The sequence below is a fragment of the Lynx rufus genome, unplaced genomic scaffold, assembly GCF_022079265.1.
Source record: "Lynx rufus isolate CCGP_SWC_20201006 ecotype Redwood Valley unplaced genomic scaffold, mLynRuf1.p SCAF_3, whole genome shotgun sequence".
Lineage (NCBI taxonomy): Eukaryota > Metazoa > Chordata > Mammalia > Carnivora > Felidae > Lynx > Lynx rufus.
The window spans coordinates 106,860,616-106,878,935 of NW_025814845.1; the positions used below are offsets into that span (position 1 = coordinate 106,860,616).

At 35.8% G+C, this 18,320-nt stretch overlaps 1 protein-coding gene across 8 annotated transcripts in view; it reads left to right on the forward strand.

Moving 5' to 3' along the window:
• The window catches only part of CUNH4orf33 (chromosome unknown C4orf33 homolog), a 135,286-nt gene that overhangs the window by 8,276 nt on the left and 108,690 nt on the right, over window positions 1–18,320 (forward strand). For 5 of the 8 annotated variants that reach the window (XR_006964342.1, XM_047091571.1, XM_047091568.1 and 2 more), the window contains 4 exons: window positions 2,576–2,765; window positions 7,911–7,971; window positions 10,528–10,579; window positions 10,911–11,110. Coding sequence is in view for 7 of the 8 variants with exons in the window: in XM_047091571.1 (XP_046947527.1) it covers window positions 2,576–2,765; window positions 7,911–7,971; window positions 10,528–10,579; window positions 10,911–11,110 (503 nt within the window). In the remaining variant the exon portion in view is untranslated. Of the gene's footprint in view, window positions 1–2,575; window positions 2,766–6,495; window positions 6,595–7,910; window positions 7,972–10,527; window positions 10,580–10,910; window positions 11,111–13,293; window positions 16,205–18,320 lie in introns of those variants that run through there. The other 3 variants (XM_047091574.1, XM_047091573.1, XM_047091575.1) reach the window with 3 other exon arrangements.

The window sequence follows — 18,320 nt, forward strand, 5'->3', positions numbered from 1 at the left end:
ACAAGAGTAGCTCTGCTTTTATATTTAATTTCTTCTGGACTTTTAAGTAAGATTACATTTTATAATTTGAAGTTCTAGAGTAGTTTGTAATTTGAAACTCTAAAGTACATGTCAGTCTTACCACAAGACCCACCATGTGTGGATGGAAGTGACAAGCCACTTTTTAGGAGCAAATCACTGTGTGTGGTTTAATTCCATTTAGACATAGAGATGATTGCCTAGAATAGCTGGGCGTTGAGAATTCTGTAGTGGAAACCCACTGATTAGGATAGAGATCCCTTTAATGTGTGCAATATTTTTGTAGATATGATGGTCCTGTGGAGAATGAGTGAATCTGCCAAAACTTCCAAGTCACTAAGTTATATTTTGCCAGGATTGTAAAGCTCCAGGTTATGAGAATAGCATATTCTCTGGCATATTGGTACCAGAATCAGATTTAATCACCATTTCTAACATCTTGATTTGTTCTTATTTCTTCCTGTATGCTTCAAGATGGTACTTAACCAGTACCAAAATTTGGGATAGAGATTTATCCATTTATACATGAAGAATGTGCCTTGATATTTCAACTAAGGATAGTAAATTTATGATTGAGGTATTTTATTTCACATAAAATCAGTACTAAGTTCTACAAAAATCAGTCAATTTATGCAGACTTATCACTCATTGAACTTATTTTAATAATGAAGAACATAAATTGCTGAACATATCTTCTTCTCAAATACTGTAAGTTGCAAATGGATTGTAATGCCAGAATTATTTTATTTTAATTTTAGAGATTATCAATTAAAATTTGTTAGCATGTAGTGAAAATTAGGAAGAGCTACTACATACTTTAGAAAAAGGTTTTCAAAGATCTTGGATTCCTGTGGGCCACCGAGCTTATGTATTTGGATCTCCCAATGATTGGTACACAGTAGGTACTCAGTATCTATTCATTGAAATAAATTTATTCAAAACTTAATAACTTTATTATTTGCAGTAAAAACCTATGAAGCAAGGAAATGCATTCAAAGGTTTCAGATAAGGGAAATTGAAGTTTGGAAATAGCACCATTGCTAATCAAGATTATCTTCTGAACAAGGCATAAGGACCTAATATAAGTTGAGGAATCCACCACTCCTAAAATAAGGTTTTCATCTCCTTACAGATCTCTGATGTACCTTCATTTTTCTTAATGTTTATTAATTTTTTAGAGAGGGAGAGAGAGAGACAGAGTGCAAGCAGGGAAGGAGCAGAGAGAGAGGGAGGCACAGAATCTGAAGAAAACTCCAGGCTCTGAGCTGTCAGCACAGAGCCCAACACGGGGCTCGAACTCACGAACTGTGAGATCATCATCTGAGCCGGCATCGGCCACTTAACCGACTGAGCCACCCAGGCACCCCAGTGATGTATCTTCATTTGGGAAAACATGGCTTATATTAGTTCAGTTTCATGTGACCTTGGACAAATCTGTTTTCTTCATTTGTAATGAGGATAAAAATAGATCCTCTGCAAGTTTGTTGTGAAATTAAGTGAGATAACATTTATAAAATGCCTGATCCATAGTGTTTAAATAAAAATGTAATTTTATTAATATAATGCTTTCTTTGCATTTAATCCTCAGAGAAACAATTTAAAATGCAAATACTGCTTGTGTCAAATGTATTTAGTCTATTTCAAAGTTTAGACGATAAATTCTATTTTTCAGTCAGAGAAGGGATTAACATGTTGTGTTTAACACTTGAAATATCAACAATTGAGAAGGTTAAGAAAATCTGTACCCTGAGATCAAGGAAGACAATATTAAACTCTACTAACCTTCAAATAGTTGGAGCACCCCCCTTCCCGCAATTCCCACCCCAAAGAGAAAAGGGTTGTAGCCAAAAGAACAAGTGTTAACAGCAGTGCTTCTGCTGATTTGTAGTTATTTTTTTTATCAAATCATTTTTTTATTATATAGATCTTGATTCCCAAAGGGGTCCAATTAACCTGCACATTTTAGAATAAAAGATAAAGAATGTAGAAACTTATAGTGTTTATAGTCATTAAGTACATGAATAGTTTCTTCAGTGGACTTAATTGGTTTTTAAAAATGATTTTGAGGGGCGCCTGGGTGGCGCAGTCGGTTAAGCGTCCGACTTCAGCCAGGTCACGATCTCGCGGTCCGTGAGTTCGAGCCCCGCATCGGGCTCTGGGCTGATGGCTCAGAGCCTGGAGCCTGTTTCCAATTCTGTGTCTCCCTCTCTCTCTGCCCCTCCCCCGTTCATGCTCTGTCTCTCTCTGTCCCAAAAATAAATAAACGTTAAAAAAAAATTAAAAAAAAAATGATTTTGATATATTCTTTACAAGGTACCATGAGCTGCATCTAGACCTAGTCTTAAAGCTTTTTGGATCCAACTCCCTATCTTATAATAGAACTCACGTCCACAGTTTGCCATAACACAAATGGCCTTTTGACTCTCAGAACTGTGTGTCTGCCCCTCTGCTGCTTTCCTGCTATTTGACATTGACATTTCTATTTCATTTCTAACTATAGGAAACAATTGTATACGGTTAAAGAGTTTGTCTTATTTTTTTTTTTTTTTTACTTTAGAGTCTTCAGATGGATTTTAAAATAGAATACACTTGGGATGGTTTTCCAGTGAAGCATGAGCCAGTGTTTGTCAGGCTGAATCCAGGTGATGGAGGAGTGGTGATGGAAGTTAGCGCCCCATTTTTCAATGATCCTCCAGCCCCACTTGGAGAACCAGGAAAACCTTTCAATGAACTGTGGGATTATGAAGGTAAGTGGAAGTACTGTATTTTATTGCAAACATAAATCTTTTTATAATACCCTCTCCTAGAACTATTATTTTATCTTGCTGTAAGGAAGTGTGTGCTCTTCTGAGCAGCTGACGTGTGCAGTTTCTTCCGTTCCCTACCAATCTCTTATTCTGACTTTTTCACCATCACCTGTGTGACTTCAGCTATATAACTGGAACAGTGAAAAATGGCAATTACAAATCCAGATTTTTAAATTGCTGCCATATTTCTTTCCTTTACTTCTGATACCTATTTTAAGAAGAGTTCAGCATTTCTGTTTTGTCGTTAAGTATCTTCAAATTGCCACTTTAACCTTATAAACCTTCTTTATGGAAGTTTGGGGATGTTTTACTTATAGAAATACTATCAACTTTAATATGAAATGTAGTTTTTATTTTATACTGACAATCTCACATGTCAAATGAAGACTAAAAGACATACCATGAAATTACATTTTGCCAGGTTTGCTATATGATCCCCTCCTAATGTATTCTAATTAAGCAACCAAACTTACATTTTGAAATACTCTTTATGATTCCATTCCTCAGATCACAAACCATAACTGTCCCTGAGAGAAAGTTCAAACCCTTCCTGTAAGATTTCAGAGTACTCATGGGTTGGGCTATCATATTCAACCAAAAGCTCTTTTTTTTAATTAAAGTGTCATTGATACACTATGTTACATTAGTTTCAGGTGTACAGCATAATGGTCCGACAAGTCTGTGTATTATACTATGCTCACAAGTGTAGCTGCCATCAGTCTCCATACAATGCTATTACAGTACCATTGATTATATTCCCTTTATCTCTGTGACTTATTTATTCCAAAACTGGAAGCCTGTATCTCCCACTGCCTTTCACCCATGTTCCCTGTCTCCCTCCAGCAACCATCAGTTTGTTCTCTGTATTTATGGGTCTGTTTCCACTTTTTATTTACTCATTTGTTTTGTTTTTTAGATTCCATATATAAGTGAAACCATATGTCAACCAAGGGCTCTTGACTTATGAAAGGCTAATGGTCTTACTATCCATGCATGTTCTCACCCATGTACCTTTTCTCATTCTATTCCCCCCACCTGTAATGCACTTAGTTCTAAGGTCTAATATAGGTTTCATTTCTTTAAAAAAACCTTTGATGATTCTTGTAATCCATACAATCTGTATAGCATCTGTATAGCATGCATTTTGTCAGTGTTAACTTATCGTATGTAAAACATACATTATCTTTTACTGATACCGAACTTAAATATACCAGCTACCTACTGGTGTAGACACCAATGTGACTTAACTACTGGAAGTACAGACACCAAACTCAAGAGCTCCTAAACTCAACTCATCTACTTCTGTCATAAACCTGCTTCTTTCCCCAATTGCCCAATTACTTAATACATCAGTTCACCAAATACAGAAATATGAGGTCTTTTCCAATATATCCTTCTCTCTCACTCTCCATATTTGGATTTATTTACTGAGTCCTATCAGCTTTACCTCCTGAATGTTTCTCTAAGCTAGTTCTTCTTCATCCCCACTATCCCTGCCATAGTTAGAACTTTATGATCTTTCACCTGGGCCAGTCAAAGCCTCCTTACTGTCCTTTTGCCCTTGGCTTCATTCTTCACTTAGAAGCCAGAGTGATCTATCTAAAATGAAAATTCAAGGGGCGCCTGGGTGGCTCGGTCGGTTAAGCGGCCGACTTCGGCTCAGGTCATGATCTCGTGGTCCGTGAGTTCGAGCCCTGCGTCGGGCTCTGTGCTGACCGCTCAGAGCCTGGAGCCTGTTTCAGATTCTGTGTCTCCCTCTCTCTCTGACCCTCCCTTGTTCATGCTCTGTCTCTCTCTGTCTCAAAAATAAATAAACGTTAATAAAAAAATAATTTAAAAAAAATAAATTAAAAAAATAAAATGAAAATTCAAACTCATAATTCAGGTCTTTACAAACCTTCTCAGGCTCCCTGTCCTCTTGGGATAGTTTCATCCTTCTTTTTATGATCTCTATATAAGATTTTCCATGACCTAACCCCTTATTCTCTTTGCAGCATTGCTTCTTCATGCACTTCAATGTTTGCCTAGAAAGACTGAACTGCTTGTAGTTCTTTAAGGGAAAATATTTCCTAATCATGTACATTTGATTATACTTCTCTTTCATCCTGGAATGCCCTTTTCATCATTCCTCTTCACCCAGTTCCAGCTCATCTTTCAAGATGGAGCTTAGGTAACACCTTCTCCAGGAATCCTTCCCTAAACCACATTTTGGAGCTAAGTATCTGTTTTCTTTTTTCTTGTGGTAGCAACCCATACCTCCTTCCCTTTTGATACTTTTATTAGAAGTGTCCACTTTCATGTCTGATTAGGTTGTAAGCTAATGAAAGTATTCCCAGAATCTGATACAGGGTTTAATTCAGAGAAGATGCAAAAATGATTTTAAGATGATTATGGAAAATAGTAATTAGAAGATGTATTAGAGTCTTCCAGAGAAACAAGACCAAGAGATACAGTGTGTGTGTGAGTGTGTGTATGTGTAAAGAAAGAGAGGGATTTATTTTAAGGTATTGGCTTATGCAGTTTTGGAGTCTGGCAAGTACAAAATCTTCACGGTAGAGCAGCAGGCTGGAGATGTGGTGAAGAGTATATACTGCAGTTTGAGTCTGATGGTGTCTGCTGGCAGAATTCCTTCATGGTCAGGGGAAGTCTGTCTTTTTTCTGTTAAGGGCTTCAATGATTGGATGAGACTCAGCCACATTATAGAGAATAATCTGCTTTACTAAAAGTTTACCGATTTAAATGTCAAATCTCATGTAAACAATACCTTCACAAAAACATCTAGGATAATGTTTGACCAAATATCTGGGTACTATGGCTAAGTTGACACAAAAATTAACCATAATGGAAGCATTCTAATTCATTTAGGTGAAAAACTTAGAAAGGGGCAATAAGCCTGAATCATTGATGGAACTGTATCCATGCTCAGCGAGGAGCCTGAGTGGGGCTTGATGCCAAGACCCTGGGCTCATGACCTGAGCTGAAATCAACAGTTGGATGCTCAACCAACTGAGCCAGCCAGGCAACCCTTAGCTATTTTGTTATAAAAATAACACATGGAAAACTGGAAACAACATATATGTCTTCAATAAAGGACTGTGTGAATAAATTATAACATTCTATAGAAGAATAGTATACAATAGTTTAAAAGCATTAGGTATCTATATGCTGCAAAGTTTTTTGTGAAAAAAGCAAGTTGTAGGCAATTATGATCCATATTTATTTTTTAAAATCCATGCAGGTAAAATAGATTGTAGAAGGACAGAAAACATCTGACAAAAATTTTAGAGCAAAGTGGAAAGAAAAGGACTTTGACTTTTTACTTTATATATGTTTATATTGTTTTAATCATTTATAAGAAGTATGTATTACTTTCATAATTAAACAATTTAAAAAACATCACATGCACAAAAAAGTCCAGGAAATTGTAAAGAAAAGAAAAATCACCTACGTGTATTGCCCCTATCAGAGATAACCAGTTATTTGTGTGCACGTGTGTGTGCGCGTGCACGCGTGCACTCATACTTTGCATACATTTATTTTTTTATTTTTTTAATGTTTATTTATTTTTGACAGAGAGACAGAGTGCAAGCAGCGGAGAGGCAGAGAGAGAGACACAGAATCCGAAGCAGGCTTCAGGCTCTGAGCTGTCAGCCCAGAGCCTGATGCGGGACTCACACTCACGGACTGTGAGATCATGACCTGAGCTGAAGTCAAATGCTCAACAGACTGAGCCACCCAGGCTTTCCCCTTTACAGACATCTAGACACAGGCATGCATGCACATTCTTATTTGATGTACATTTCGTTATTGTTCTGCAGCCTGCTTATCACATATCATGCATATCTTCCCATATCAAAAAATATAATTAACTGTATATTTGATTGTAATGACTGTATTATATATTTTTGCGTGGAATATATAAATTCCATAGTTTATTTAACAGCTCTCCCATATAACAGGAGTTTTATTTATATAGTGGGAAATAACCATTTAAATTTTTTTGTTTTTAACGTTTATTTATTTTTGAGACAGAGAGAGACAGAGCATGAATGGGGGAGGGGCAGAGAGAGAGGGAGACACACAATCGGAAGCAGGCTCCAGGCTCTGAGCCATCAGCCCAGAGCCCGACGCGGGGCTCGAACTCACGAACCGTGAGATCGTGACCTGAGCCGAAGTCGGACGCGTAACTGACTGAGCCACCCAGGCGCCCCTGGGAAATAACCATTTAGATCATTCTAAATTTTTGAGCAATACTTTGATGACTGGCATGATATTTATTTCTTTTCCCAGTTGTCTGATTATTTTCTTTTAAAAAAAGAACGTTTTTTTTCAACGTTTTATTTTATTTTTGGGACAGAGAGAGACAGAGCATGAACAGGGGAGGGGCAGAGAGAGAGGGAGACACAGAATCGGAAACAGGCTCCAGGCTCCGAGCCATCAGCCCAGAGCCTGACACGGGTCTCGAACTCACGGACCACGAGATCGTGACCTGGCTGAAGTCGGACGCTTAACCGACTGCGCCACCCAGGCGCCCCTGATTATTTTCTTTTTAAAAAAAATTTTTTTAATGTGTTTTTAATTTATTTTTGAGACAGAGAGAGACAGAGCATGAGCAGGGGAGGGGCAGAGAGAGAGGGACACAGAATCTGAAGCAGACTCCAGGCTCTGAGCTGTGAGCACAGAACCCAACGCGGGGCTCAAACTCACGGACTGTGAGATCATGATCTGAACTGAAGTCGGACGCTTAACCGATTGAGCCACCCAGGCGCCCCTGTCTGATTATTTTCTTAAGATAAATTCCTAGAAAAGAAGATAACTGTCTCAAAGTCTGTGTAATAATATTCATTGTTTTAGAACGTCACCCAACACGAGGCTTTATTAATATTTTTAATTTATGATGATCTGATGTAGGAAAAAAATGATTTATTTCCTATGTATTTCTTCTTCCAGGCAATGCGTATTTGTTTTCTTTTGGGGATAGAATTAAAAATACTGAGTTAATTCATTTTATATTCTAAAAAATGAAGTATTTATTACTGAAGCAAAATCAACCTTCTCAGTATGTCTTATCTTTGTTTTCAAAAGTTGTGGAAGCATTTTTCTTGAATGACATAACTGAACAGTATTTAGAAGTTGAACTTTGTCCGTAAGTATAACATTTTTTTCTAACTCATTACTATGTAATTTGAATACAGTTATTTCCTTATTATAAATTATATGGTCAGGGAAAAGCTCAACTAATAGGAGTGCTAATCTGAACTAATCTGAATTATGTATAATTCTTTATTTTCAAGTTAGTGTATGACATATATTATAAACCTTTGAAAATATTATGTTGATATTATTCTCAATTCTCTAATGTGGCTTGTTTTCTAATTGGGTTTTTTATAAAATGAAAAATCATTATAAATAACAAAACTTCCTCTCATTATTTATTCTAAAATTTGCATTATTATATATTAGCTATTCAGAAATAAAAGGAGATATAGATATAATGAATTGAACTAGTTTCTTTTCGGGAATCTTTTAAATGACTGGATTAAATTTGAATTTTATGTATTACATAATTATGTATTCCTTCTTTTATTCATCATTCAGCTATTGAGTGTATACTATGTCACTTTGAGTTCAATGCCAGGGATAAAAATTAAATCACACATAGCTTTTTTTTTTTTTTTTTTTTTTACACATAGCTTTTTTAAAGACTTATTAAAAAAATTAACCTTGGACTGTTGTTTAAATTTAACCAGTCCTTTGGGAACCTTTTTACCTAGTTGGCAGTTTTTCCTATATACGCAAAAAAGTAAATTTATGGCTACCTTTCATCTAAATTATGACAGAATTTAAATTAGTAAAATATTTAGTAAAGAAATATTTCTTTATATTGCCATTATTCATTTTAAATGACCTTAATTTAAAAAAAAATTTTTTTTAATGTTTATTTTCAAGAGATAGATGGCAAGCAAGGGAGGGGCAGAGAGAGAGGGAGACACAGAATCTGAAGCAGGCTCCAGGCTCTGAACTATCAGCACAGAGTCCAATGCGGGGCTCAAATCCATGAGCTATGTGATGATGACCTGAGCCGAAGTCAGATGTGGAACTGACTGACCCACCTAGCCACCCCTTTTAAATACCTCTTAGTATCTAAATCCAGCAGCCTCTGTCCCTTTGTAGGGTGGGCAGAGTCCCAAACAGTTGATTTAAATGAAATTTTAGATATTTTTTTTCTTTTCCCTTATTTTGATATCTTGCTAATTATGTGGAAAACATAGATGTTCACAATTATATTTTTGAGAACAAGCATATATTTTTGTGTGTACCTTTTAACTAACATGCCAGAATCTTTTGTTGAAAATACGATTAAACTGTCATATGAGTAAATAAAACTTCAACTGTTATGTGATTATTTTCATCATACAGGAGAGAAAGCTAAGGCAAATAGGCTTGCAACTTGTTTAGAAAGCAGTTAAGAACTTGGGTATGCTAGAATTCTAAAGTTTTATCCTTAGTTTTAAGTTCATTAGATGGTACTATCAGTGTCTTTTCATAAAATGATTTAGTAGTATATGAATAGGATAATTAGATTCTCTTTTGTTTTTAAATTATATAGTAACTATTATGTATATAATTAATAATTCTAAAAGTTAAAAAAATCCTTAGAGTAGTTTAGTTTCATATATTCCAGGACAGTTAATAATCAAGAATCATGGTTTTGCTTCAGGCTATCAACTCCTATGACAGTTAATTAGCCTCTAGGAAAGCAACATGAAGAATATTGTTGTTTTAATTTGCAAGGACTTTTTATTCCCCTTAGGATATTCTTAAGGTTGTATAATAATACAAATAAACAGAGAACTTTTAAGTGAAAATAATACTTCTGTTAGAATTATTTATTGAAGGAAATCCTTCCTGAAAAGCTTACAACAGACCATCTGAGGAGAAATATTTAGTGTTTTCCAGAGACAGTAAATTTGTTTCATGTAACTACTTGAAATCCTTTGATTCTTAGTGACCTGGCTCATCCCAATTATGCTCTCTTAATAGAATTCCTTCTGAGGATATATTTTGTTTATCTTTGAAAATGTAACATCAGTGTCTGAGCTAATGGTACAAATTAAAAAAACAGGAAAACACAACAGGCAGCCGGATGGTGGAGAGTTGTGTGAAAGAAGAGATACAAATTAAAATCTTCAGCCTGTTGACTTGTGTTAGACAATCTATGTTTTTATTTCTTATCTTCCTGATGAGCGTCAGTCTTTTTTTTTCTTTTTCTTTTTCCTTTTCTTTTCTTTTTTTTCTTTTTTTTTTTTTTTAACAGAAATAACCTTTAGTAAAGTTGTTGGATTCAGTCGTAGATATTTGTGCAAACTTCCTTTATGGTGTTTTAGTTTTCAAGATGGGTTTTATTATGCCATCAGATACTGTGGTATCCACCCCCCCCCAATCCCTTTTTCATACTTTGCCTCATCTGACACATGTAGCTTTCTGCATTTGACTGCAATGGTCTGAAAAATGGTAAGCTTGAAAATCACATTTCTAAGTAACTGCACACTAGTTCTCCCTATAATTATCCAATATTCATATTGCACCTTTTAATTATTTGGAAATTTAATATAAGCACACACACTGCAGGTATGAAGGAAAGTAAAGAAAATAACATTTGTTACTTTCAAACACTCATGAGGAATTTTAATTTTGACAGTCACGGACAACATTTGGTGCTTTTACTCTCTGGAAGAAGAAATGTATGGAAAGTAAGTAAATAAAAATATTAGACAAAATCGTTTAATCCATAAGGTATGTAGAGAGGTCTGTGTGTCTTATATAAAATGTTTCAAGTATAAATCTAAATTTACTGGGGCGTCTGGTTGGCTCAGTCGGTTGGGTGTCCGACTTCGGCTCAGGTCATGATCTCACAGTTCATGGGTTTGAGCCCCGTCCGTGCCTGTTTCGGATTCTGTGTCTCCCTCTCTCTCTCCTCCTCCCCTGTTCACGCTCTGTCTCTGTCTCAAGAATAAACATTAAATTTTTTTTTTTTTAAAAAAACATCTAAATTTACCTTTTGTGTTTCACATGTTTCTATAGCAGGAGCTTGCTCTATCATTCAGAGTGTCCAGAGAAGAGACAAAATGGGAAGGCAAAGCTTATCTTCCTTGGAGTTATTTTCCACCAAAGGTGACAAAATTCAATTCATTTGCAATTCATGGGTCAAAAGATAAAAGAAATTATGAAGCTCTTTACCCTGTACCTCAGCATGAACTGCAACAAGGACAAAAACCTGATTTGTAAGTAGAAAATAAATGAAGATATGTTCCGATTTTGAGTTTTTTGGAATCTAATTTGTGGTAGAACAGTAGTAACATTTTTCATTCCAAGAAGACACGTGTACAAATACCTAGTAGAGTCTTATGTCCAGTGACGGTCCCCAGTAAATACTTGACAGACTGACTTTGGGCAGACATTGTCTCTCTTACTGCTGTCAGTAGAGCACTTACATTTCCATAGCGGCATGAGAAAAATGTTGCTTAGTGAGTATTGCAATGGCTAGTATAAAAATATGGTTGCAAATTCATTTATGATCCCTTTCAGAGCTAAATGGCCAGAGGCATCTATGTTTCCTGATGTGAGTGAGGGGTTAATAAATCTTTTCCCTTGCTGTTTAAGAATGTGATCTTCAGTCAACTCTCTAGCTCTCTTCCCCTGGTAACCTCGTGATGATAAAAATGTCAGATATATTTTTAGGCAACATTGCTTGTCATAGTAATGACCCTTAATTGGTAAATTGATTCTGATCTGAGAGGAATTACAAATAAACTATGAATACCTGATAGGGGCAGCATGACTTTGGGATTTCCCCTAAACAGTCTCGTTCCCTGTGGGGATGTAAGAAACTATGCCTATGAAGTTATTATTACAAGAGATTTTGGCTCCTGTGGGGCAGCAAGCATGTAAGCTAAGGTATTGCCTACATTTTCTCATTTTGAGTCTTACCTCTTTGCACCTGAACCTGTCACGTAAGGAGAATATGATCCCTGCCCAGCTTCATAAATGCTTCATGGACTGCTGTAAACACTGCTCCCTTAGGAAGGAAAGGCACATGCTGTCCTGGGGCAAACTGAGATTCCTACTCTGTATCTCTCTGGGCGTACCTAGTGTGGCCAAGATAGTCTGGTGTGATTGCATGTTTAGAATAGCCTAATAGATATCCTGGTGGGCTTTGTACCATGGTAGACTGACTTTCCTGCCTTTTTACCTTTAGAAAGTGCTATACTGCCATTCCTCTCCCTTTAGCTTTCACCTTCCTGTCACGCTCTTTACTCACTTCACCTTTATCTTTTCTAGCCAATTGCCTTTATTCTGCCTGACACACTTTTCCCTTTTCCCTTTGCATTTGTCCCAGTCCTGACCCTTTATCTTATCCTTCACTGTTTCCCTAACCTCTTTTTTTTTTTAATTTTTAAAATTTAAAAAATTGAAGTATAGTTGAGACACACTGTTACATTAGTTTCAGGTGTACAACATAGTGAGTCGATAAGTCTGTACATTATGCTACGCTCATAAGTGTAGCTGCCATCAGTCTCCATACAACAAATGCTATTACAATATATTCACTAGGCTATACTGACTAGATTCCCAAGGCTGCACTTTTTATCCCCATGATTTATTCATTTTGTAAATGGAAGTTTCCTACATTGACCATGTGACTCTAAACCAGGTTCAGCCTGGCCAGGGGGGCAGAATGGGACAGGAATCCAGATGCAACTCACTCAGGGCCCTCATATCAAGATGGCTTGTTTCTCTGGTTCTTCGGCAGCTAGCTAATGCCTTCCTGTATTCAGGCTCCTCGTTTACAAGTTATTGGAGTTTTACCCTAGATTAAAGTATGATTATACTATTGGCCAAGGTGGAGCCAGGGCAGAGTGATTTCCTACACAGCTGAGATCCACTGTAACTTGTTAGTGAAGCCTTTCTCTCCTCATTAAGCCACAATAGTTTAAATGGTTTTCCCAGAAAGGAGAGAACTAGGATTAAATCTCTTTTACATTAACTGCCCTTGCTTTGACAAAATAGTCTATTCTCTATAATCTATTGAGCTGAAGCTTTAAAAACAATTATCTATATGGCATATAAAGTATATAATACTTTGAATGTAAAAATATCTGTAAGAGTATAATATTTGTTAAGGCTAGATGGAATGAGTCAGGTTTTGAGGGTTGATTTTTATTTCTCCCCTCAGCCATGAGGGAGCTTTTGCAGAATTGAGAGTGCTTTGAGATGTGGTGAATTTCAGAGCTGAATGTTTCATAGAAAGAATGAGAAAGTTGTACACATAGAAAACATCTTACCTTTGGTATTTTTTAAAATAGAATGTTGTTCTGTCACAAATGTGACAAATAGCCCTTGAGGACAGCTGTTTCACAAATGCATAATTCATTTCAGTTCCCACCTTCTTTTTGTTTCTGTTTAGCCATTGTCTGGAATACTTTAAGCCTTTCAATTTTAACACACTGCTTGGAGAAGAATGGAAACAACCAGAATCAGAGCTGTGGCTTATGGAGAAATCTGATGTATAGGAGTATAGTAGATGATCATATCAATCATTTCTTCTCTGTACCTTTTAAGGTAAACCAATAATAAGTATAATCTCTTTTAATCATGGTACCACCAGCACATTTCAACAGCAAATATTTTCATAGAAGTCAGTGAAAATACAGTGTCTCTGTGGCAAGTTGTATATGAGTTAACAAGAAAATTGAAGGTTTGTAGATGAGTTTATCTAGTAAGTTAAAATGTTCCTCAGAGTCATTAAGTCCAGAAGCGACCATGTCAATGAGTTCTACTGTCTGCCTTACCACCTCAACCCAAATATCTCCAACTCTGTCAGCCAAAATCATTATTTCTCTTCCCACTTCCCTAAACCTCAGTCAGCCTGAGACTGGAACATCTTATTTGCACGTTTTAATTCCATGTAATGTGCAATAATTCTTTACTCAGAATCTTCTGCATTCTTCAAGTGGGTTGAAAACAATGACCTATTTCAGTTGAGAAGGAATCCACATTTGTTAAGGCATCATTAAGATACATATGTATTTAACCAGCTGTTTTTCCTGTCTTGGAGGCTATTTTTAGTCTGTAGAAGGAAATGGAATGAAGTAGCCTTGAATTTGGGCAACTGATTCTACTTTTGTTTACAAACAGATGACACTTACTTATGTATGCTGTTAAACCAGATGTGAAAATGTTTTTGCTTTATTTTGTGAGCATTAAACATTCTTGGTCTAGAATTTTCAAATTTTGTGCTATAATATAGCTCAGAGTTTGAAGCCATCTAGCAGATCATCTGAACTTCTCCACTAAACCTGTTTCTCCACTAGCATTCTTAACTCAGAGGTTAGTAGTCTTGCAGAAGAATTTTTATTGTACAGAATACACAACAATATACTTTATTCTCTTCTTTTTTACTAACAGAACTTGAATTTTTAGGGGCATTGCTCAAAAACATTTTTCCAGATTCCTTTGAAGACAGAAGTGGCATGATAAAGCAGCTCAGATTAATGTGATATAAGTACACAGTATTAGGTGGGGATTTAAGGAAAGATGACTTGAAGATGAAAGATTCAGCTGTCATACACTTTTTGTCCTTTGCCCTCCCCTTTCCTTTTTCCTGAATTGCATAATTGGAACCTGAGGTAACACACTAGCTGTATTGTATCAATGAGGAGACAATCCAGGGAGAGCTGAGCAGCAGGACAGAGGAGCCTGGATTATAAACAATGCAGTAGAGTAACATACCATATCTGGACTGCCTACCTATTGACTTCTTTATACAGGAGAAAAGAAGCTGCCTAATTTGTTTCCCCAAGTTGATCCATAGATTTAATACAATCCCAGTTAAAAATCCCAGAAGGCTTTTTTGGGGTCTAAATTGACAAACATTAAAATTTTATGTGGAAATGTGAAGGACCTCAAATAGCCAAACAATTTTGAAAAAGAACAGAGTTTTAGGAGTTACATGACTTGACTTCAAGACTTACTATTAAACTTCAATAATGAAGACAGTGTGACATTGGCATAGATTTAGACAAATATATCAAAGTAACAGAAACCAGAAAGGAAACAATATACAGTCAGTTGATTTTTTAACAAAGGTGCCAATGTATTTAAAAAGGGAAAGGATATCTTTTCAACAAATGGTATTGGGATAACTGAAAAAAGCATGAAAACAAAACGTTGACCCTCTACTTAATCTACATAAAAATTAACTTATATGTGACTAGTGAAATGAAAAAGGTTCTAGGAGAAAATCTTCATAATCTGGAGTAGAGAAACATTTGTTTTCAAATAGGACACACAAAGCACTAACTTAAAGAGAAATTGGACTTCATCAAAATCAAAACTTTCTGTTCCTCAAAAGCTTCCATTAAGAAAGTAAAGAAGCAAGCCACAGATTGGAATAAAATATTCAAAATACCCATATCTGACAAAAGACTCTTACCCAGAATATATAAAGAACTCCTACAAACCTGTAATAAAAGGAGAAGCCAGTTAAGGAGCCTTCACAGACACTTCACAGAAAAAATATACAAAAGGCCAATAAGTATATATAGAAACACTCTCAACATCACTTATCATCAAGGAAATGCAAATTAAAACCAGAAGATACCACTAAATGACTAAAATTACAAAATATACTCACTGGTTAAATGGCTAACACTAAAAAAGACTGAGCAATATTGAGAATGTGGAGTGCCTGGAACTTTCATACAGTATGGATAGGAATGTAATATATGGTACAATCACTTTGGAAAACTGGAAATTTCGAATGTTAAATACACACTCTGTTTTTCAGTAGTTTCATGCTTAGGTACATACTGAAGAGAAATGAATGTTTATGGCAGTTTTATTCATGGCACAAAACATAAACAATCAAGTTTGTATCTATAGGAGAATGGATATACAAACTGTGATCTAGTCAGACAATGAAGTACTACTTATAAAAAAGAATGGACTACTGATAAATGTAATAACCTTACCTGAATCTCTAAAGCATTACATTGAGCAAAATAAACCAGACAGAACATTCTGTATAACTAATTATATGATGGCCAATTATAGGCAAAACTAAGCTGTAGTGATGGATCTCAGAACGACTGTTTTCTCTGGGTGAGGTCAGGGGATTCAAACTGGCTGTAAAAGGAACATGAGGAAATTTGAGAGGGGGCAGTTGAAATGATTTGTATATTGATCTGGCTGACAGTTATATAGCTGCATATATTTGTCAACATTCCCCAAGCTGTATAATTAAGATACGTGATTTTACTATTGTGAATTATACCTTAATAAAATACAGTTATAAAATAAGCTGTAAATTAAATGGAGTAACTTCTACTGTGTATTGTTTCATTGAACAGTCACTAGTGCTAGTTAAATGTGGCTTATTAACTAATTTTTTTTTCATTTATTAAGTATGTTTTCTATCTGAAAAGAGCTGGTGTAAGATGAATGCTGACTTTTACAAAAGGCTGTAAGTGTCTTCATAACTACATATACTGGTGTCAGTGTTAGGCATCCTAGATAAATTCAGAAAATATTTTTAAAATCAACATAGCAACTAATTTGATATGACAACAATATGCTAGTTTTATATTCAAAAGGCATATTTGTGGGGTGCCTGGGTGGCTCAGTCAGTTAAGCGTCCAACATTGGCCAGGTCATGATCTCACAGTTTGTGAGTTTGAGCCCCCCTGCGTCGGGCTCTGTGCTGACAGCTTGGAGTGTGGAGCCTGCTTCAGATTCTGTGTCTCCATTTCTCTGCCCCTCCCCTGCTCAAGCACGTGCTTGCTCTCTCCCTCTCTCTCTCTCTAAAAAAATAAATAAACGTTTAAAAAAAATTTTAAATAGTCTGCAGTGCCTTACCTATAAATTACCTGAAGCAGTTTTATAAACACACATAAAACTATACCCTGCCCCCCACAAAAAAGATACATTTAGTGTGTCCTGATTTGAGAAGTGAATCTGTCATTCTGAATCACAGGTTCAGATATAAAGTATAACTTTATAATATGGGGGGAAAGTAAAGTACAGATATTTTAGATATAATCATAGCCATGTAAAATATTGAATTTGAATATTGTGGTTTGTGAACTTTCTGAAACCTGCTGTGTATCCTCTTCTTTTCTGTTTAGGTGTCTTTAAAATATCTCCTAGCTTTCTTTTGTCCAGATAAGAAATATTTTCCTTCTTCCAATACTAAGCAAGCAAGAGCACTCATATAAACATTTTCTTTTGAAAGGAACATATAGTTCAACCACAGAATTTTGGAAACTTTGTCCATTAGTAATGCACCCTATAGAAACTTAGCATTTGAGAATGGTGTTTGTAATCACTGTTTGAAATTTGCTTTTCAACTTCAGGACCATAACAGGATAATCATTCTTTTATTTAATATATGTATAAGTCCATTTCCTTGCTGTGTTCTGAATTGTTTACTATGGTATCAGATTTTCTCTTCTCACCACCTAAATAGATTACACAGTGCATGCATTTGTTCAGGTGTTTTCTCATGCTTTTTCACAGCTCCAGTAAAGTGTAAGTCACAGTCCGGGGGGAAATACAGTAGTCCCTCCACCCCCTATCTGCAGTTTTGATTTCAGTGGTTTCAGTTATATGCAGTCAACTGTTGTCCAAATATATTAAATGGAAAGTTCCAGAAAGAAACAATTCATAAGTTTTAAATTGCATGAAATTTTGAGTATCCTGATGAAATCTCACACTGTCCTGTCTAGGATGAGAATCATCCCTTTATGCAATGTATCCACACTGTCTATGCACTACCCAGCCATTAGTCACTTAGCAATCTGGGTTATCAGATCAGCTGTCAGAGTATGGCAGTGCTTGTGGTCAGGTAACCCTTATTTTACTTAATAATGGTCCCAAACCTCAAGAGTGGTGATACTGGCAATTCAGAGATGCCAAAGAAACACCAGAAAGTGCTTCCCTGAAGTGAATAATTGAAAATTCTCAACTCAATAGGGAAAGAAAAAATCACATGCTGAGGCTGCTGAGATCTATAGTAAGAATGAATCTTCTATCTGTGAAATTGTAAAGAAGAAAAAAGAAATTCATGCTGGTTTTATTGTTATTGATTCCAGTTTTAGGCATGTATATAGAGTAAAAAACATAGTATACATAGGGTTTGGTACTATCCATGGTTTCAGTCATTCACTGGGAGTTTTGGGAACATATGCCCCACAGATAGGAAGGACTAATGAATACATTGTATTTTTAGCCACCAACTGCATTTTCTTAATTACATTATATTTATTTATAAGAAAAATGTTTCTACTGGTTATAGCCAAATAGCAGCTTTCAAAACATACTAACCTATTTTAAAATTGAAAAAAAAATTTCATACAGTCTATGAATTAGTCCACAAAGAGATCTAATTTTTAGTTGTCTAATTTTGGCCACTTAATGCAAATGATCTACTTTTTC